This window comes from Impatiens glandulifera, chromosome 9 (assembly GCF_907164915.1).
Source record: "Impatiens glandulifera chromosome 9, dImpGla2.1, whole genome shotgun sequence".
In the NCBI taxonomy this organism is placed as follows: domain Eukaryota; kingdom Viridiplantae; phylum Streptophyta; class Magnoliopsida; order Ericales; family Balsaminaceae; genus Impatiens; species Impatiens glandulifera.
Window position 1 is genome coordinate 38,732,266 of NC_061870.1, and position 22,652 is coordinate 38,754,917.

A 22,652-nucleotide genomic window follows, 5' to 3' on the forward strand; every position below is an offset into this window, starting at 1 on the left:
TTAACTTTGTTCTTTTATATTGAGACATTTTACAATAATTTTTTTTCGATTTTGCTTACTAATTATAAATTTTAATTTGTCTTTGGAGATAACTAAGAACATCCCCGACCAACATAGAAAGGGCGTTTAAAGAAATTTTCATTCATTCTTTGATAAATACTTCCACGTGGAATTTAAGAGGCATTTTTGTATATTTTTTACATTTAATCTATTTGTCTATTCAATATGTTTTCTTTACTAGTATGATTTTGGAAATAATAAAATAAGTTTGTAAGCAAAACCCACTACTTGCCAAGAATAAAAATAATATCTTGGAACAATTTCAATGCATTTTTAGTATTACTGGATAACAATTTAGGGCACTGAAAGACTTAAATGATAAATATGAAGTTTACAATACAACTAACAAGTAGTGTTTTCACACAGGTCTTCTAGAAACATACGAAAAAAATAAAGAAACCAGGCCTTTGGGAAGCAGCAACCCTGAAATAGATATGCAGAATTGGACCATATTTGAAACATTCTGACTCAACATCATATTTGATTTCCAAAATCATACTCTGGGTCCATCTGCAACATAGTTGTAAAAGTCTCAAAACAGAACAAAAAAGTGATTTGGAAAAAAAGAAGAAAAAAATACCTCCATAGTCCGATCAAACATATTTTTCAAGAGGAGACATTCATTAGGGATTCCAATAGGCTCCAACGCCACAATTGTTGGAAGAAGTGCAGCAGGAATGGCAGCTTGTCTATTCATGGGTAAGGGTAAGGTAATAGCCTGTTGACCTAAAGCTACCCCATTTAGCGCTGGTACTCCAAGAGACCCCGTAATACTACAAAACATCATACATTAATGCTATGAAAATATTAACCTATTTGGAAACTAGTATTTTGCAACATCTGTCACAACCATAATCTAATTAAAAAATTGGAAGAGATTGTGATCAAAATATTTTCAAGATCATTATAACTTTTTGCAAACATAACAAATGTAGATTTTCACAATGAAAATTAACTTTAACTCCTTTTAACAAGACAATCCAATATATTTCAGAATACAACAAAAATAGAGACAAATTTGTTGCAGTGCCACTCCTATCAAGCTTCTGCACTCAATGGCATGTCATTAAGCCCATCTTTTTACGAGAGTAGTGAATTGCACCAAAGTCAAAAAGGTAGGAAGAAACTTAAAAATGATTGTTTACATTTTATTTTTTGAAAAAGAAAAATCCATGTATAAAAAACGGTTTACTTAAACAAGATGGAAACACTAGTTGTACACAATCATTGGTAATAGTAACATCATTTTTCTATAAATTACCACCATTTTCATAACTCACCAAACCACCACCATCGTCACATCAAAATCAGTTGCTTTGGCACTTGAGTCTTGCACCCTAACATGATCAGTAATTGATGAAACCTGGATTAAATACTGAGATGTTAGCTCAGAAAACAACAGAATATATATTTAGATAATCCATTGCTTATATGAAGACCATCAGTAACCGATGAAACTTAATGTGCAGGTGCTCAAAAAGTGTTTCGTTTGGAGCATATTCGAAGACCATCATTCTTGTGAAAGGCTACTCTTCTTCACAAAAACCGATCAGATTCACAAAGTTCTTATGATTTACCCGCGAAAGTGACGCAATCTGAACGACATCAAAAGTAAACACAATGATGAAAAAGTCATTAAAACAAGAAAGAGCTCAACTTATTCTCCATACCTTCTTTTTAAATTGACCCTTTAATGATTTAGACCAATCTTCAGCAAACTTCATTGCTGTAGAAATAACTGATATCTCTACTCCACTAAAAAGAGTCCCTTTATAATCTGTTCCGTCTGATAATGAACCGATTATATTACTGAAATCTTCGCAAGCAGTTACCAGTTCCGATCTCTGCAGCTTTGGAACACCTGAAATGCAGGTCCGGTAATTGGAAAGGGATAAAATATTGTTAAATTTACGTATCAAGAAGATATAAAATCTTGAATTATTAACCAGTGACAAATGATTTTCTTAGCTGACCACTCAACCCAGTAGCCCAAGGTCCACCATAACCACCTTATTTCGTCGATAAAAGAAAATGTCAAGAGCGGAAGCCACAAAGAAAAAAGACCCTCCTACTCCAGACCAGATCATCGCACAATACATGTGTTTGGAATGATTATGGGGAATCATATTTGGGGAAGGTGGCAAAGAAGGATGACTTAGTGGAGGTAAAGGAGTTTCTGGTCGTGAAATTGGTGTCAATACAGGAGAAGGTGATGGAACAAATGATTTAGATGGAGAAGACGATAATGGTGATGGTGATGGGCTTGGTGACAAAGATATATGTGATTGGATTGGAGACGGTTAGGGTGAAGTTGAATGCAAAGATGGTGAAGTCGAATGCAAAGATGGTGAATGTGATGGTGATAATTTGGGCTTCCTCTTATAGTGGTCGACATTTTTCTGCAGTAGTTTCCGTTTTGGGATCCTACAAGAAAACCAACTCATCAGAGTCAGATCATATAAAAAGAGAAAAAAAAGTATCGGGTTTCTGCTGTAGTTCTATATCGACGAGATTTACCAGGAACCAGAACTGCTAGTGTAACTGGCACCCGTGCAAGAACTATATGTTAGATCGTTCTCATCCAATTGAGTTGTTGAATTTCAGGAGAAATGATCAAGAAATTCATTGTTGTCCAATAAACTGCAAATTAAGATTTACTAATAAGAAGACAGGATCATAAGATTGAATGTGTATGAAGGATCTAGGTAAAGGAGAACTGACAGAATCGACAACGACAAATTGTTGCCAAAATTAATTGGCAAAGATCCACTGAAATTATTGTAGCCTAGATCCAACACTTCCAACTCTTTTAAGTTTCCCAATCTCTTCTGGAACTCTTCCCCACAAAGAGTTATTGCGTAAATTGCTTTAGGAAGTTAAAGCACATAAATATGAAAAAAGATATTCAACAGCAAACATGAAATCCAATAAGATATAGATTGCATATTTGGATTCTCACGTAGATTTAAGGTAAGTTAGCTTTCCTAACCCATGTGTAAGTGTTCCATCAAGACAAAGATTTTTCAGATTTCTACAGTTTTTTGTCAAACAATAAATTTACCAAAGTTTCCTAAACCTAAACATAAATATAAACATAGACATAAACATAGTGGATCAACACTGCCCATTCAAAGTTACAGCTGCCTTGACATTTTCAAGTTTGGAAAATTATAAAAGAAAAGATTAAATATATAGTTTTTAACTAAAGAACATATATGTTACACTGATTCTGCTCGTCGTGAGCCATGAATTTGGAGGTGCGCTTGATGTAACGATTGTAGAGCTTGTGATGAAAGAGCTGTCGACAACCACCATTACTGATTTTTGCATCTTGTTTAAAACCACCATTCCTACAATGGGTTTCATTTCTCTCTTTTTATTCCTTGCAGAATCACAGTCGCAGAGATTCTTCAATCGTCTTCTTTCGTAGTCTATTGTAGATCGATATGAAACCCTAGCCGTTTTCATATATTTTACAATGTCTGAATCTCAATATATACTCAGATATACCAAATGCGAGAAATACATTTATCGTAATTGAGCGGTAAAACAGGCGCACGAGAGGTATTACAGACTTTTCACAGGGCAAAAAAGCCCTTCTTGTCAACTTTATCAACCGTGAGTCTTTTTTGGAATTAGATCTCTTATGAGTGCCATTTCATCAAATTTCCCTTCGCGTAAGGTAAGTATTCTCACGTCTTATTTTTATTTATTTTTACTTGAGCAATATACGTGATATAATTGTTGGTAATGGTCAATTAATTTTTGAGCAATAAACGTGATATAATTGTTGGTAATGGTCAATTTTTTTTTTTAATTATGGTCACACAAATTTAAAGTTTAATCAAGTGTCTCGTGTAATTATTTTAAACTATATATTACTTCGTAAATATTTAAAAAAAAAAACAGTCAAATAAATTTAAAAAGTTAAGTTAACAAACAACACTCCTTTGATTTCGCTGTGCTAGATGCGTTCGATCCAATAAATAGCTTTCAAACGTGATTAACCAAAATTCACTGACATAACTCCAACGGTAAAAAATAGTTCTTAAATATAAATAACCAAATGTTACCGTGGTTTCAAGAATATTATTGAATTATTTAATTAATTATATACAGTGATAAATAATTGAGGAAAGATAATATTTTTAGTTTTTTTCTATTTACGGTGGGAGATGTAATTTTTTTTTATTAGATATAAAATATTATATACTAAGAAATAAATGAGTAGTAATTGCCTTTAAGATTTAACATTTATAGAAACTAACACAAAAAGAGGTGGGAGTTGAACCCATATTATATAATTAAATTTTGTTCGTCTGTTAATTGATGACTGTATTTGCAAATTAGTGGCATTTTGTGAATTAGTAACATAGTGTTCTTAAGAAAAAAAAACTTTGTTCTTTTATTTATATATTAGAAATATTTTATAATTAATAGATTAACAAATGATTTAAGGATAATAAATTATATTATAAAAATAAATGATTGTGGAAGGTTAATTATTAATTTTATGTGATTTACTGAAAACGACAATTAAGTTTTGAAAAAAAATATGAACATCACACGTGGGTAAAAAACTTAATTTATAATTTTATTTGGATTTGTTGTTATAAAAAAGAAATGATTTGAATAAATATTTTAGAATAAAATAAAAAGTTTAATATTAAAATGAATAAATAAAATAATAATTTATAAAAAATATCAAATATTAGTGTGGATGGAGTGTCGGCGGAGAGTGTAGGGAGAGACGGAGAGAGAGTGTGTCGGTATAGAGAGAGAGAGATGTATGGTTGGTAAGGTAGTCCTTTCAATCATCAAAGTTCAATTGGTGGCTTGATTCTTTCTTTCTTTCTTTCTACAGCGGCCAGCCAGCCTGTTGTTGTCGCTTTAAAACATCAACGAACCAGACACCATCTCAGCCGTCCATTTGGTCCCTAACTATTAATTATATTGAGGAAGGAAGGAAGGAAGGAAGGAAGGAGGAGAGTCTATCGATCCCATCTATAGATTAGAGTCTACCCCGTCCCAAATCCAATTCGTAATTTCTCTCTATCTCTCCCGTTCCGACTCCAAATCCAAATCCAATTCTGGATCTGAGTTTAGGTTGCAGAAGAGAAAATGGAGGAGGCGAAATGGTGGGTTATGGCCATAGCAATTTCCGTCGTCGTCATCGTCGTCGTCGAGGGTCAGTCGTCTACTCCACCGCCTACTGTTAAGACTGTCAAGGGAGTGAAAGTATGCGATAGAGGTTGGGAATGTAAGGGATGGTCAAGTTTTTGCTGCAACGAGACCATATCAGAGTTTTTCCAGACATACCAATTTGAGAACCTCTTCTCCAAGAGGAATTCCCCTGTGGCCCACGCCGCCGGATTCTGGGACTACAAGTCTTTCATCATTGCCGCTGCAATTTACGAGCCCATGGGATTCGGCACCACCGGCGGCAAGCACATGGGGATGAATGAGGTAGCAGCCTTCCTCGCCCATGTCGGCAGCAAGACTACTTGTAAGTTCTTGTCGTTGTCGTCGAGGCTTTTATTTGTTTTCTTGATCCTATTGTCAGACTTACAACAACAACAGCTTGATATGATTTGCTGCTGCTTAATTAGATTCAGCAGCAGCAGCAGCTCCGATCCGATTGATTGATTGATTGATTTATAGATAGATAGATAGATTGATTGATTGATTGACATGATGATGATGATGATGAGATCTATATATCTAGACATCAAGGGTTCTCCCTTAATTTTGAATTGGAATTGAATGATGCAGGTGGTTATGGAGTTGCTACAGGTGGACCACTTGCTTGGGGTCTATGCTACAACAAAGAAATGAGCCCTAGTCAGTCATATTGCGACGACTTCTACAAATACGAATATCCTTGCGCACCTGGAGCTGACTACTATGGCCGTGGAGCTTTGCCTATTTACTGGTTGGTTTGTTTTCAAATCCCATAACTTTTCTATCAACTGTCTGTCTGTCTGTCTGTCTATTACCTGTTTGCTTGTGAACCAACCACCGGACTGGACACCCATATTAGAAAACTTTTAGAAACCCTTGTTCAGAAGAAGTAAGAAAGAAGGTAGAAAGAAGAGTATCAGGAATAAATAATAATAATAATAAGCTTGTGTGCGCGTGTGTGCAGGAACTATAACTATGGAGCTATTGGTGATGCTCTTAAGGTTGATTTATTACATCACCCTGAATACCTCGAGAACAATGCCACACTTGCTTTCCAGACTGCAATTTGGAGGTGGATGTCGCCAGTGAAGAAGTCACAGCCTTCAGCCCACGATGTTTTTGTTGGGAACTGGAAACCAACTAAAAATGATACTTTGTCGAAAAGGGTTCCTGGTTTTGGGACAACCATGAACATTCTCTACGGGGATAGCGTGTGCGGGCAGGGGGATGTGGACTCCATGAACAACATCATTTCCCACTACTTGTACTATCTTGACTTGATGGGTGTTGGTCGCGAGGATGCAGGACCGCATGAAGTGCTCAGCTGTGCTGAACAAAAAGCTTTTAATCCCTCCTACGTCGCATCTTCTTAAGCTAAGCTTCCCAACCCAACTATTATCATATATATGCACTATAAAAACTGCTGCTTATGCTTCTGCTGTTATGCAATTGGACCTGGTAAATTGTGAATTTCCCGCTTTGTTATGGTTGTTGTTTTTGTAGGTGTTGGAATTCAATTTGGTATTAGTCACATATGTTGATGATCCAATCTTATATAATAATGCAAGCTTGTTGTATTCTTTTGTACTGTAATAATACTCTTGAAGATATTTGCTATATATGTGGAGTGAATGAATGAACAGACTATTGTGATTCTATTATATAATACTCTGCTTGGCTTACAGTCATATATATATATATATATATAATGAATGCTGCTACTACTAGTCTAATAGGAATGAATTATAATTAAAGTTGTGGAGGTGGATGCCTGAGTAGTGGTTGGAGGGCCTTGACAAGGATTCTCATATTAGGTCGGAATTCGGCATCGTACTGAACACACAAGGCTGCAACAGCTGCTAGCTGCAGTAGTAGTAGTAGTCGTCGTCGTCAAAAACATTAGCATATTTGGAATGATACACCTTAGCAACTGTCTGGCTTCTGTCTGATAAAGAAAATAATAATAATAATAATACCTTAGCAACTGCCTTGGGAGGATACTCTCCGTTAAGCTTTTGGTCAACACACTGAATGACCTTGTCTTCACTCAGTCTAGGAGTGGCCTGTGATCATCAAGTATCAGAACCAAAACAAAAACAACAACAGCTAACATCAAAGAAGAAGAAAAAAAACAGCTAGCTAGCTAGCATCAATCATAGAAGAAGAAAAAAAAAAAAAAAGTAGCAGTCAAGTAGAAAATCACCCAAGTAACAAGACTCTGCTGACCACGGGGCAATGTATGATCTACAGGTTTCCTTCCGGTGAGGAGTTCTAGAAGAACAACACCAAAGCTATACACGTCACTTTTCTGACTCAATTGTCCTGTCATTGCATATCTGATGAAACAATATTTTATCTTTAAGTTGGAATTAAAAGAGAAAATAATAATATATTATAATTAATGAGTTATAAGTTACTACTCTGGTGCATGATAACCAAAGGTTCCCAATACGCGAGTAGAATGAAGGCGTGCAGCAGGCAAGTCATGAGTTTGATTGGAGAGGTTAAAGTCGGCGATTTTAGCCTTAATAAACTCAGGATCAAAGAGGAGCACGTTGCTTGAGCGAATAGAGCGGTGTACTATTGGTGGTTGTACCTTCTCGTGCAAATACTCTAGCCCCTTTGCAGCATCTACAGCAATTTTCACCCGCTGCATCCAATCAAGGATTACCACTGGCCGACCAAATACACATTCTTCCGCTCCTCCTTTTTTACCTGCAAGTGTTTGTGTTTGTGTGTGCACCCAATATTTTCAGAAGTCGAATGTAAACCCCGGCCAATGGCAATATTTATCGTAGGATATATATATATATATATATATATCTAGTAATTAAGTTAGTTTATATACTAGTTTGTACGTCCATCCATGCATACATACCATGCAGAATGTCATGCAAAGATCCCATTGTTGCAAATTCATAGGCCAGCACACGTATGTCTCCTTGTACACAGTAACCTTGCAGCTGAACAAGGTTTTCATGCTTCAGTCTGGAAACCATCGAAACCTAATTAAATTAAACACCATTCATTCATTCATTCGTTCGTTCATCACACATCATATCATCATACTAGCTAGCCATCTATTAATTATTAACAATAGCAAGCAAATTAAGGCACCTGGGCTAAAAACTGTTTATTTGGTTGGGGTTCAGAATTATTAGAAATATCAAGCTTTTTAACAGCAAAGGCTTGTAGTGGTGGTGCAGAAGAAGAAGAAGAATCAGCAATATCTTCTTCTTCGTCATTATTATTATTATTATTATTATTATTAGTTAAGGTGGTTGGTGCATAATAATAAACTCGTCCATATGAACCTTCACCAATCAATCCCTTGGACCCAAAGTTGTCTGTCGTCTCTTTTAACTCGCTCAAGGATAATTCTGGAACTTCAATGGGTGGTACAGCCACACCACCCTTCACTTGATATTGATGATGATATTGCTCACTTCTATTAGTACTGCTATTATATGCCCTTGATCCTTTTCCATATCCTAAAATAGTACAGGAAATACAGCATTATGTTTAATATATATATATATATATATATTAATGATTTTGCATTCATATTAATTACTTGGAATTTTATCTCCTCCTCCTCCTACATAGTTATTAATTGAGGTGGTTTTGAAAGGCGGGCACTTGTGAGAGAGGGATGGGAATCTGTCTTCTACTTGGGAGGTAAAGCACAGCCATTTGCGCATCTTCACCTCCACTACTAATTAAACCTTACAACAACAATATCACCATCATTTCAGAAATAAAAATAAAAAAAAAACAAATACATCTACAATATGAATGTCGACATTATTGTGCCAAAACCTATTTCGCTCCGAGAGCTCATAAGATAGCTAGATGAAGAGACAGCGTCAAGCTAATAAGGCAGGTAGGCAGAGACAACAAATTAAAACAAAACTAACTAACTAAATTACAAAAGATGAAATTCCAAATTTTTCTTTCTTCTTCTTCTTCGTTTAAATGCCTTCGTTTAAATGCCGGATTTATCTCTCTCTCTCTCCACACAAAACAAAACTTATAACTAAACTAACTAAATTATTATAGGGATGGATAGAGAAGGGACTAGGGAGAAGAAAAAGGAGACGTACGGTTGAATTTGATTGATCAACTTCCATTTCTCTCTCTTCCCATCATCCCAAACGAACTTAACTTAGAAAGTAAAATTCAATAATAGATAGTCTCCTATTATCGGGGCCAATTATGTGTATGTACCATACATTTGCATGCATTAATTTGCTTGACAAGAAAATTCGGAGTCATGCTTCAAATTTTAACAATTCAATTCTATCACGCTCGTCTCTCTCTGCTGGATATACCCATTCTTTTCTGTCTTCCTTGGCCTCCTCCTGCAAAAAATTATAAAAAATAAAAAAATTATCGAGAAATGCTGTTGGATAATTATACAGCAGCAGCGACGATGCAGTTGTCAGTAATGTTTGCTGCGACCTTCTTCTTCTTCCACGCTTCAGAGTACATACTGGCGGTTATAATTCACGGGAGAGCAAATGTAGGTCTAAGTTCTCTATTGATAAGCAAGCAATACATTGGGGCGATGTTGTTTTCATTGATGGAATTTTATGTGGAGGTGTACTTGTTCCCTGGAATGAAGGAGGAGGGTGGGTGGAGGATAATTAGCAAAATAGGACTTGGAATGGTTATTATAGGGGAAGTGATAAGGAAGATGGCGATTTTGACAGCTGGTCGGGCATTCACTCATCTCATTAAGATCTACCATGAACAGCGTCACCAATTAGTGATTCATGGAGTTTACGGTAAGATCCGTCATCCAGGGTATCTAGGCTTCCTCATATGGTCGGTGGGAACACAGGTTATGCTGTGTAATCCAATCTCAACCCTCACATTTACAGTGGTGGTTTGGAACTTTTTTGCAAACCGGATACCTTATGAAGAGTATTTCCTAAGGCAGTTTTTTGGGGGTCAGTACGATCAATATGCTGCTACAGTTCCTTCTGGGATTCCATTTGTCAAGTAATTATTATTAACTCATCAACATTAATTCGATCATCCACCATCAACAATATATAATACATACATAGAACAAGAACAAGAAGAAGTTGATCATGAATCAGTTCTCCTCCTCTTCCTCTTCTCCCTTCCGATCAAGAATCTCTTTTTTTTGTTAATGTTGTTGTATATATTTATAAAACAATCAAAGAGAAAAAATAATTAGTTTCCTTATTTATGTAAATGTAATAGTATTAATAATATATACTAGTATGTGGTTGATGTCTTGATGATGATGAGTTATAATATCTTGGATGATAGAATACCAATTTTATGAATACCAAATACCAATCAATCGATAAAAAAAAAATTAATTATCTGAATAATGAAAAAAATAATATGTCGAGAGCAGTAAGAGAAGGGAGTTGCCGAATTAGTTGTTGTTTCAGGAATATATAAATAAATATATATATCAATTCAGATCTTGAATCCTGACCAACTTTCAAAGAATCGACAATAAAATAATAGGGGAGCGCTGAGACAACGACTCCCTATCAGCGTGAAAAAAAATCAAAAAATCGAAGTGCGCCATTAAATCTTTTCGTTTATCCCACAAGACCACCGTGAACCTATCATTCAGAGATTCAAACCTTAGTCACCGCGCACCTATCGTCTAGAGATTCAAATTTTAGCACCCTTCCCGTCGCCTACGATTTCCGTTTTCAATCACTTGTTCTACGTTTCGCTCTTCAATCTCGAAATGGTAAGAAACGTCCATTCTTCTAAACCACTTGGGTACAATTGTGTGTTTAACTTGTGGCATTATGCGATGTTTAAGATTCATATAAATAAATTGTAGTTTTTGATGCATCGAAAAATAACGAAGCAAAGAATAGTAAGAACGAAACAAGGAAAAATCAGAACGAATCAATGAAGAGTCGTAACAAACCAAGGAAGACTCAGAATGAAGCGAACGAAGCTAAGAAGATGAAGTTCTCTAACAACGCTGAAAGATAACAATCGCTTAAAAACGTTTTAGACACAGAAATGAAATGTTAGACAATGACAGTTAGACATGTCAGACTGCAAATGTTAGAACACATTGCAGTTCAGATTAAATGACATTACAGACTAGAAATCTCATTTTCTTGCTTAGCGACAAAAAGAGATGAATACTCTCATGTTCCAAACTTCTCTGAGGTTCTTAGTTCGAGCCCGTCAAATGACAAATATTGCAGTTTAAAGGTATATAAGCGGAAGACTGCAGTTTGAAGGTATATAAGAGGAAGACGTGAATATATGACATACTTTCCATTAAATATCCCTACTAAAAAGCCTCAATTTTTTAAAAACTTAAATTTTTCGATCATCCTAAAAATAATTCCCCTTGCTTATTTTTTTTTTCAAAATCAGCATCAAGAGCGTCCAAGATATTTTCAAACTGGACTTTTTTATCACGTACACTCGACATAGTATTTCTCTTACCTCGGTTAAATTTTATATCATTACATCTACCATAGTTTTCAACATTCAGAGTAGAATTTTTTAACGTTTCACCATAATCAATTTTACAAATCTTTTTCGGTAAGAATGCGATTTCTAACTTCAATAAATTTCAATTTTAATTTTCCAATAGAGTTATTAATTGTTGCATTTGTAAATTTTCACTGTTTATCTCTCTAAAGTTCTGTCTTAACATATAAAATTTTAAACAACATATTTATAGGATAAACATTACAGTATTAAAATTTAAATAACTCTTGATTCATGCTCAGACCCAAGTCCCCAATAAACTCTAATAATATTTGTACAGTTTATTACGATTGAGTTTTCAGCTCATATTTTATTAGAATTTATATATTGTAATGGACTTTAAGTCTTTATTGGGTTTATGAGTATTAGTTTAGCCTTTTGGACTTTTGATGTATTCATATAAATAGAGACATTGTAACATAAAGTTACTTGGACTATTATTCAATGAAAAATCAATAGAATGGACGACTCCCCAAGGATGTAGGCATTGTTGGCCGAACCTCATTATATCTTGTGTTCTTTATTATTCTTTACCACTTTATATTTATATATTTTTTTATCGTGTGTTTAGATTAGATCTTTTCTCAACAAGTGATATCAGAGCATGTTTTGAGAATATTTATCCTAATCTATTTATGAAGATATGATAAAAACCCTAACCACCATTGAAGAAGTTGTTGGATACTTGTGCTTTTGTTGAAAATTGTTGGTTGTTTGAGAAAATGACATTGGTTGCAGAAGAATTAGTCGTTGTGAAGATTTGAGTCGAAATCTTCAATTGCTAAGGAGATGTCAACAGTCGTTAAAATATTTTCTTAGTTTTGGGTAACGATGTCTTAAGAAAAAAAAAACAATGGGTCTTTTTTTTTCCGAATGAGTCAATGGGTACAGATGACAAAAAGTCGTCGTGTAGGCAACAACACCAGAATGAAGAAGATAAGGTATATATTCTTTTGACTTATTTTAATTTGAGACATATGCTCTATTAAAATATAAAAAGGAAAAAATATATATCTCAATATATATAGATATTTTTTTTTGAATGAATGAGAACTAGCATGACACCCCACACTCATGACCTCCGCTTAAAAATCTATAACTTTTTGGTCTCTTAAACCGACTCTGGGCTACTTTGGTGGGTTTATATATATAGATATAATATATATATATAGAGAGAGAAAAGAAGCCAAGAATTTTTGATGCGGTCAACAACTAAGACTTTTACAACTAAGACCTTTTCTTTAAGTCTCGTTTGATTTCATAAAATATGTTTAAGACCTATTTGATTCCAATTTTCACAAGTAAAACCTTGTTTGATTTTAATCAAATTCTCAAAGTTTTGTATGCTTTGATCTTGAATTTGTATTGAGGCTTAGTTTACTTAAATTTCTCAAAGACGGAGATTTGTGATTTATCTACTAAGAGAATTGATATTCGTCAATATGGAGATTGAAAATTGGAGTTGAATAAGAAGGTGAAGTGCTTATTCGATGTTGCATGTTGTGGAAGACATTTGATGCAACATGTAATGGTTTTTTAATTAAAAAATGCGGTTTTAAAGATTTTTTTTTTGCAAAAGTGTGGTTTTATATGTGTGTATAAGGGCCAGAGATTTGTATCAAACATTGTGAGTATGTTTTGATTGGCAATTCCGGTAAGTGCTTGTGCGAAGTTGTCAAGTGGTGTTGATGCCTCAAGGATTCTACCAAGAATGATATTTTCTAAGGTATGAGTTGAGGGTGCATTAATCATATACATAGTTTGTTAGATTCTTTCTATGTAGGATTTGGCTAGAAGAATATGGAGAATAAACGATACAACTTCATGCTTGTTGAAAATTAGTTGAAGGTTTTATTATAACCAATTGTTGTCTTGGAATATATTGAGTTATGAAGCCTACACTTATAATAAATTCTACAATTGTTAGTTAGAGTTTATTGGGTTTGTATTTGGTTTTGGGCTTGGGCCTGGACAAGAGATATTTAGGTTTTATTACCTGAATGTTTACCTTATAAATATGTGATTATTAAGGATTTACATAAAATAGATAGAATTCTAGAGAGATAAAGTGTGAGGCAAAAAACTCTGTATTCCGTCTTCTTCTTCATAGTGAAATCTGGTGGTGGCTGAAGTGGACGTAGCTCAATTTGAGTGAACCACTATAAATCTGTGTCTTCTATTGTTATTATTTTTGCATTTTTATATATTGTTTCAAGCAGGTTGGATTTGAGAGATACAAATCCTAACAACATACATGAGTGACATTATTTCACTATGTTGAGGGCTTAGACTTGAAGAAATTCTCGGCTAAAATAAGTTTAGAGAGATTTTTCTTTGGAAAATGGTTGTTGAAGAAGTCAAATTAAAAAAGAGGTAGAGAGAAAATTTAGTAGCAGATTTTCGTCTATAGTCACGTAGTGTTCATCAAACTAATGATCGGAGATTCAAACGGAGTCCAAATGCGCTGAGATTTTGTCGAGAGGTTGGCAACACATTCCTCTACATTTTCAACGGTCGGATCAAGGTTTGAAAGTCTCATAGTTTATTTTTTGGGGGCTTAAAGTGTCTGCCTAATTTTAATTTTATTTGACTTGTTTAAGACTAAAAAGTTTGTATCTTTTTAGTTATGACCTTTTATCTTATTGGAAGAGCTAATCAAGATGAATAAGGTGGTGAGATTATGTACTTTACACTTGACAAAAATATGATCGAGTATGGAAAGTTGTTATCAAAATGGTGTTTACCGATGATAACATTGTTGACATGTTGACAGGGCAATCCTTCATGACAAATTTCAAGATTGCATTGAGTTGGCGGGTGATTAATTATTAAAACAATTACAATTAACACATATTATGAATGAAAGACCAGGAAGAGAAAGACTAATGAAAGACTTTTATAAGTTGAGGTGGAGACATCTTGAGAGCAACTCTCAAACAAACTAAGAAGAAATTATTACATTATCTTCTAATGTGAGAAGATAAATAAAACCTTGAGTGTGATTTCCTAGTAATGAAAAAGGGGCTAGATGGGAAACTCGGTAATTCGAAGGTGATGATTGTATTACTTCTTTTGTTCTATCTTAATTGTCTATACATTGTGGATCATAATTTAGATTAATGAGATGATTGATTTGTCATCTTATTGATGAGATGATTGAGACCTTCAATGTGATTCCTAGTCATGAAAAATGGGTTAGATGAGAGGTTCGATCAATTCAAATGGAATGATATTCGATTTCTTTTAGAGAAATAATAGATGATCATTTGAAACATTGGTGGAGACAATTGAAGAGAGATAGTGAATCTTGAAATAATATTCTTGAATTGCTAGGCGTTTTTAGATTCAAGAAACTAGCAGATTGCAAGTTAATTTGTTTAAGGAGAAGTATGAGGTTCAAATTGGTTGAGTATGCAACGTTCAAGGTAAGATGGGTGATAAATACTTTGTCAGATCTTGAACTAGAGAAAAGAGATGTCATGATAGCCTAATTTATTTGTTATGAAGTAGACGATAAAAATTTGTCTTGGGTCTTATCGTTTTCAATCGATATCTTATTTTGAGGAATTAAACGATAAAAGTTCGTTTTGGGTGTCATCAGTTTCCGATAGATATATGATTCTCAAAAGTAGACGATAAAAGTTCGTATTGGGTCTATTCGGTATTTTAATTTCAGTCGATTGTTGGACTTGAAAAATAAAACATTCGGTTTGTGGCAAACAAGGGTAAGATTATTTTGACATAATAAAGAATTGTTAATTCTAGTTTCCGCATATGTCAACGGGTATGATCAAAGATTGGGAAGAGTTGTTGAATGTCTCTCATCGTTGAAATAATGTAGTTATCCAAATTTATTTGGTGTTATAAACTCTATAATTTTATCTTCTAAGGGTTTTTGAGCGGAAGTAGATGTATAATGATTTATCTCGTGAATGACTTGAGCATTGAAGATTGATGTGTGGCTCATAACTGATAGAAAAGTTAAGGAGATTAATTTTAAACCGGTTAGAAAATAATTGTTATAACTTATGAAAAGTTTAATGAATAGATAAAACTAATTCAAATATATATGTTAAACCGCTAAGTTATATCAAGTATATTAATTGGTTTAAATATAACAAGAAGTTGTTGTAGCGTAGTGGTAAATGCCTCTGCCTGTCACACAGGTGACCAGGGATCAAATCCCACTGGCTGCAAATAATATTTAAAGTTTTGCTGTTTCAGGGAAATTGAGCAAAATCCATTCGGTTGGAAATATATATACCGTTCCGGTTGTTTGACTTCGGTTTGAAGTAAAAGCAACCGCAACCGGTTTGTCCAAGAAGTTCGGTCAACCGGAGTTCAGTCAAAGAGTCCGAAACCGGTCAGTAAAGTTCAGTCAAACTGGATCGGTCAACCGCCATTAAATGCAGCCGCTCAATAATAAATGTTCCGGTTATTAAGTCAGCCGCTCAATAATAAATGTTCCGGTTATTAAGTCAGCCGCTCAATAATAAATGTTCCGGTTATTAAGTCAGCCGCTCAATAATAAATGTTCCGGTTATTAAGTCAGCCACTCAATAATAAATGTTCCGGTTGATTAAGTGCAACCGCCCAGTCATAAATGCTCCGGTTATTGAATGAGCCGCTCAGTCATAAATGTTCCGGTTCCGGTTGATTAAATGTTGTATGTTAATGTTGTATGTTCCGGTTGATTAAATGAGTAATCCAAATCCAGAAGCAATCTCCAGGCAACAGGTAGCTGTCAGGCATGCTTGTCCAAATCCAGAAGCAATCTCCAGGCAGCAGGTAGCTGTCAGGCGGCCGGCTAAGAGCTGCCATGTGTCCAACATGCAAACCGGCTAAAGCGCATGTCTGCCATGTGTCCAACATGCAAACCGGCTAAAGCGCATGTCTGCCATGTGTCCAAATTGATCTGTCCAAGAGGGAAGGCGTGCAAGCCTCTTGATCATTACCAGGAGAGAGAAAATATGACCGTTGACTCTTCTCAGCTATAAAAGGAAGACGAAACGTCTTCATTTAAGGCAGTCACAAGTCACGGATTACGAAAAACGAATTATCCAAGCATTAAATTCTAGAGAGATAAAGTCTTATATTCTAAAACCGGTGTGTCCAAAACCGGAAGTTCTTTGTGTGTGTTTGTGTTGAGTAATTGTATTACATCAAAGAGTGAGTTTGGTGTAACCGGCGAGTAGCGAAGTTGGGCTCGACCGAAAGTGTAATTGTAACTCTAAAGAGTTAGTGGAGATCCTTCTCATAACCTGAGAAGAAGGGGTGACGTAGGAGGGTTTGCTCCGAACATCCATAAACAAATCTCGTGTCTCGTGTTCTTTCCTTTGCTTTTATTTACTTTACCTAACCTCAAACTAATCATACGCCTTAAACCGGTCACTCATATCCTTAAACCGACTCCTCATAAACTTCATCCGAATCGTATTCGTTGCTTCAGATTGAAACGGACATTTCCGCACTTGAACTCGGTTCAAGAGTCTGTGACAATCTGTGTAGTGTTAAGAGCGGTTTTAGTCTCTAACCGGACTATCACCAAAGAGTGTTGTGTGTTGTAAGAGGCCACCCTTACCGAAAACCGGAAAACAACCCGGTCCTCCAAGGGCGTCCCCGATCCTAACAAGTGGTATCAGAGCGAGGATCTTAACACTCAAGCAACCGAATACCATCATGTCTTTCATCAACGAGCCCCCCATGTTCTGCATCGAAGAATATGTTGATTGGAAGATATGGATGGAAGTGCATTTAGCCTCACAAGACGACGACATGTGGTATGTTATTACCGATGGTCCGATAAAGATTGATAAGCCAAGATACAAATGGACGACGGAAGATAAGAAGATGAATAACTTGGATAATGTTGCTAAAAACATTTTGTTCAAGTCGTTGGACAGAAATATGTTTAGTAAGATCAAGCTGTGCTCCTCTGCTAAAGAAATTTGGGAGAAGTTGATCCAACTATGTGAGGGTAGCGACCAAATAAAGGAGAACCGGAAAGATCATAAGGCTCTGATAGCTTATGAAATCAATAGCAAATGGGCCGATAGCGATTCGGACGACTCATCATCCAGCGACGGCGATGATAAAGCTGATACATGCCTCGCGGCTGAGAAAGAATCTGAGGTATTTGATTTCTCTTCTGAAGAATTTACTAAAGAAGAATTAGTTATTGCACTCAACGACATGGTCGATGAGTTCAAAAAATTGGCTGTTTTAATACCGACCCAAACAAAATATGAAACCGGAAAGTCAAGTGGTACCGCTGGTGAGCCAAGCGGAACCGAGACTTACGAACCGGTTGGACTATCCTTAGAGAATGAGAAGCTCAAGGAGACAGTCCAATCGTTAACCGAAGAAAATGAGAGAATCAAATATGTCACGGCTTCTTGGAAAAGATCTAGTGAAGCGGTAAGCCAGATGTCTAATTACCAAAGACATCCCAAATGTAAATTTGGTATTGGTTATAACAAATCCGCCACTCACAAGCATTCCAACGGGATGAAACTCACAAAAGACAATCTTCCTTTCATAAGATTTGTCAAGAGTTCATCAACCGACAATGAGGCACAATGTGACTCAAAACCGGAAAAAGAAATAAAATATGTAAGTCCAACTGACTCGGAAAAATGGCTTCATCCTGAGAGAAGGAAAGCCAACCGGCCAGCAGGTAAACAAACCGATACACACCCACAAAATAAGGCACTCTTAGGACAACAGAAAAATGTCAAGCCAAGTACTGGAAAAGTAATTAGAACCATAACCGGGAAAGTTATCCGACTTATTAAAGTCTGGATTCCCAAGGGACTAATAAGCCACGGACCCAAAGAAAAATGGGGACCAGATTCTTTATTGTCTATAAATGCAGGTAAATCAAGACAGAAGCTTGGAAGAGATAGCATGGCATCCGGACAGCCGGCTGCTGACGAACACATCATTTGAAGGGAACAAGCATGAAGTGGCTAACATCCTCACAAAGCCACTTCTCGAGTCTAAGTTTTCTTCCCTTAGAAATATTTTAGGATTGTTAGTGGGATTTGATTAAAATCTGTTTAAAAAAAAAAAAAAATCTCCTTAAACCAAACCGTTTTTCCAAAAACCGGCCAAACAAATGTAAGTTCTTTAAAACCGGCCAAACAAATGTAAGTTCTTTAAAACCGGCCAAACAAGTGTAAGCTCTTTAAAACCGGCCAAACAAATGTAAGTTCTTTAAAACCGGCCAAACAAGTGTAAGCTCTTTAAAACCGGCCAAACAAATGTAAGTTCTTTAAAACCGGTCAAACAAATATAAGCTTTTTTTAAAAAACCGGCCACACATTACAAGTTTTGAATATTTATTCTAAATAATCAAAAAGGGAGAAATTGATAGAAAAATTAAGTAGATTAATTTTCAAAACCGGCCACACATTACAAGTTTTGAATATTTATTCTAAATAATCAAAAAGGGAGAAATTGATAGAAAAGTTAAGGAGATTAGTTTTAAACCGGTTAGAAAATAATTGTTATAACTTATGAAAAGTTTAATGAATAGATAAAACTAATTCAAATATATATGTTAAACCGCTAAGTTATATCAAGTATATTAATTGGTTTAAATATAACAAGAAGTTGTTGTAGCGTAGTGGTAAATGCCTCTGCCTGTCACACAGGTGACCAGGGATCAAATCCCACTGGCTGCAAATAATATTTAAAGTTTTGCTGTTTCAGGGAAATTGAGCAAAATCCATTCGGTTGGAAATATATATACCGTTCCGGTTGTTTGACTTCGGTTTGAAGTAAAAGCAACCGCAACCGGTTTGTCCAATAAGTTCGATCAACCGGAGTTCAGTCAAAGAGAAATTGAGCAAAATCCATTCGGTTGGAAATATATATACCGTTCCGGTTGTTTGACTTCGGTTTGAAGTAAAAGCAACCGCAACCGGTTTGTCCAAGAAGTTCGGTCAACCGGAGTTCAGTCAAAGAGTCCGAAACCGGTCAGTAAAGTTCAGTCAAACTGGATCGGTCAACCGCCATTAAATGCAGCCGCTCAATAATAAATGTTCCGGTTATTAAGTCAGCCACTCAATAATAAATGTTCCGGTTATTAAGTCAGCCGCTCAATAATAAATGTTAAATGTTCCGGTTATTAAGTCAGCCGCTCAATAATAAATGTTCCGGTTATTAAGTCAGCCACTCAATAATAAATGTTCCGGTTGATTAAGTGCAACCGCCCAGTCATAAATGCTCCGGTTATTGAATGAGCCGCTCAGTCATAAATGTTCCGGTTCCGGTTGATTAAATGTTGTATGTTAATGTTGTATGTTCCGGTTGATTAAATGAGTAATCCAAATCCAGAAGCAATCTCCAGGCAACAGGTAGCTGTCAGGCATGCTTGTCCAAATCCAGAAGCAATCTCCAGGCAGCAGGTAGCTGTCAGGCGGCCGGCTAAGAGCTGCCATGTGTCCAACATGCAAACCGGCTAAAGCGCATGTCTGCCATGTGTCCAAATTGATCTGTCCAAGAGGGAAGGCGTGCAAGCCTCTTGATCATTACCAGGAGAGAGAAAATATGACCGTTGACTCTTCTCAGCTATAAAAGGAAGACGAAACGTCTTCATTTAAGGCAGTCACAAGTCACGGATTACGAAAAACGAATTATCCAAGCATTAAATTCTAGAGAGATAAAGTCTTATATTCTAAAACCGGTGTGTCCAAAACCGGAAGTTCTTTGTGTGTGTTTGTGTTGAGTAATTGTATTACATCAAAGAGTGAGTTTGGTGTAACCGGCGAGTAGCGAAGTTGGGCTCGACCGAAAGTGTAATTGTAACTCTAAAGAGTTAGTGGAGATCCTTCTCATAACCTGAGAAGAAGGGGTGACGTAGGAGGGTTTGCTCCGAACATCCATAAACAAATTTCGTGTCTCGTGTTCTTTCCTTTGCTTTTATTTACTTTACCTAACCTCAAACTAATCATACGCCTTAAACCGGTCACTCATATCCTTAAACCGACTCCTCATAAACTTCATCCGAATCGTATTCGTTGCTTCAGATTGAAACGGACATTTCCGCACTTGAACTCGGTTCAAGAGTCTGTGACAATCTGTGTAGTGTTAAGAGCGGTTTTAGTCTCTAACCGGACTATCACCAAAGAGTGTTGTGTGTTGTAAGAGGCCACCCTTACCGAAAACCGGAAAACAACCCGGTCCTCCAAGGGCGTCCCCGATCCTAACAGGATGGATGTTCCTAAAACAACTCCATTCAAAGGCTCGAGGAGTGCAAGGGAAGTGGAGGACTTCCTTTGGAACATGGAGAGGTACTTTCAGGCATCAAACATACTAGATGATCGTGGCAAGTTGGAGACAGCACCTTTCTTCCTATAGGAGATGGCACTACTATGGTGGAGGAGGCGGGAAGTAGATATTGAATGAGGTACGTTGCGAATGAAGACGTGGGAGGACTTCAAGACCGAGTTCAAGCGCCAATTCTTCCCAGAGAATGCCGAGTTCGAGGCTAGGAAAAGGTTGAATCAACTTGTGCACAACAGGAGCATCAAGGAGTATGTGAAGGAGTTCCAGGAGTTGATGCTCGAGTTACCGAGTCTAACGGAACAGGAGGCCCTGTTCGCGTTTGTGAATGGCCTTAAGACTTGGGCGCAGTTGGAGCTGCAAAGGGCCAAGGTGTGGGACGTCTCTGAGGCAATCGCGGTTGCAGAAAGACTGTTAGAGCTCAAAGTGTCTGTGAATAGGCCGAAGATCCTCAGGGACGAGGAGGAGAATCGTGGGGGAGACCGCCCACGTGACCAGAAGAAAGGTGGGGGAGACCGCCCACCTAGGAAGGGGCATGCACATAACAACTCTGGGGGGAAGACCGACGACTCGGGTAAGCCAAGAGTGTGTCAGATCTGTGGTGCCCATAATCACATAAAGTTTATGTGCCCATTCAAGGGGGAAAAGGTTGCAGCAGTGAAAGGACATGAGTCTTCCGAGGAAGAGGAAGGGACTCAGGTGGGTTCCTTGAGACTGCTCAATGCTGCGAAGACTAGTGTTGCAAAACCGATCAAGGGAACTAAGAGTGGCTCTTTGTTCGTGGAAACTTGGATCGGGGGAAGACGCATTAAGGCACTAGTGGATACAGGGGCTACGCACAACTTCATGCGAGAAGGAGTAGCCAAGGCGTTGGGTCTGCGGACCAGCCCAACAAGAGGGACGGTGAAGTTCTTTGATGTAGCCAAGTCGGTGGCCGGGGAGGCTAGGAAAGTGCACACCAGGATCGGAGACTGGTATGGGACGGTCTCGTTTACCTTGGTCCCAATGGAAGACTACGACGTAGTGTTGGGACTACAATGGTGCGATTAGGTACGCGCTTGCATAATGCCTTATTCCCACTCCTTAATCATTTTGGATCACGGGAAGTCTAGCGTGATTCCAACAAGGAGAGAATCAGAGGGAATAGGCATGTTCTCGGCAATGCAATTCAGCTGAGGTCGCAAATGTGGAAAAGGGGCTTTTACCACTTTTGCTAGGGTGGATGATGGGGACGGTTCCAAGGGGAAATGACAAGTACCCAAGGAAGTCCAAAGGAGGTGCAAGGTCTTCAAGCGGCTCAAGGCTAAAGGCACGAAACCATCAGATCCACAAGGGTTGGCCACAGGCAACGTGGGCCAAAGTCAGTCCGCCTTCACTCGCGTCAAGTCCATGGGAAAGGATGCAGGGCGTGCAGTCGGGAAAGGGGACGGTGGAAGGGGGAAGTTGCCCCCGCAACAGTTGAAGTCTCTGCGGTCGGTGCTCAAGGGGCTTGTGCGCAGATTCGAGGGACCATTTTCAATCGAGAGACGTGTGGGAAATGTCTCATATCGGTTGGAGTTGGCGGCCATAGGTGCACCCGATGCCGTGACGTGCAAGGGGAAGGAAGAGCA

At 37.1% G+C, this 22,652-nt stretch overlaps 3 protein-coding genes across 3 annotated transcripts; 2 read left to right on the plus strand and 1 right to left on the minus strand.

Annotated features, from left to right (window-relative positions):
* Positions 1 to 534: 534 nt before the first annotated feature.
* On the minus strand, positions 535 to 17,896 carry LOC124916458 (PTI1-like tyrosine-protein kinase 2; the record flags this gene model as incomplete). Its single annotated transcript, XM_047457173.1, has 13 exons — positions 535 to 570; positions 641 to 833; positions 1,341 to 1,423; positions 1,731 to 1,921; positions 2,042 to 2,329; positions 7,011 to 7,104; positions 7,218 to 7,304; positions 7,445 to 7,577; positions 7,662 to 7,956; positions 8,120 to 8,246; positions 8,359 to 8,432; positions 8,505 to 8,639; positions 17,857 to 17,896. Coding segments are annotated over 13 exons (1,776 nt in total), but the record flags the coding sequence as incomplete, so codon positions are not given.
* LOC124913867 (chitinase-like protein 1) lies at positions 4,888 to 6,899 on the plus strand. The gene is made up of 3 exons (XM_047454301.1): positions 4,888 to 5,566; positions 5,833 to 5,992; positions 6,206 to 6,899. Exons 1-3 carry the CDS (start codon positions 5,182 to 5,184, stop codon positions 6,612 to 6,614), a joined length of 954 nt encoding a protein of 317 aa, XP_047310257.1. The 5' UTR covers positions 4,888 to 5,181; the 3' UTR covers positions 6,615 to 6,899.
* LOC124914238 (probable protein-S-isoprenylcysteine O-methyltransferase) lies at positions 9,641 to 10,249 on the plus strand. Its single transcript, XM_047454747.1, has one exon. The coding sequence runs from the start codon at positions 9,641 to 9,643 to the stop codon at positions 10,247 to 10,249; it is 609 nt and encodes a 202-aa protein (XP_047310703.1).
* Positions 17,897 to 22,652: the final 4,756 nt, after the last annotated feature.

Bases quoted from the DNA above. Each gene is read 5' to 3' on its own strand.
- LOC124914238 (XM_047454747.1), top strand. From the start codon at position 9,641: ATGCTGTTGGATAATTATACAGCAGCAGCGACGATGCAGTTGTCAGTA.
- LOC124913867 (XM_047454301.1), top strand. From the start codon at position 5,182: ATGGAGGAGGCGAAATGGTGGGTTATGGCCATAGCAATTTCCGTCGTC. The intron at 5,567-5,832 runs GTAAGTTCTTGT...TGAATGATGCAG, and splicing joins TGTCGGCAGCAAGACTACTT to GTGGTTATGGAGTTGCTACA. The intron at 5,993-6,205 runs GTTGGTTTGTTT...GCGTGTGTGCAG, and splicing joins GGAGCTTTGCCTATTTACTG to GAACTATAACTATGGAGCTA.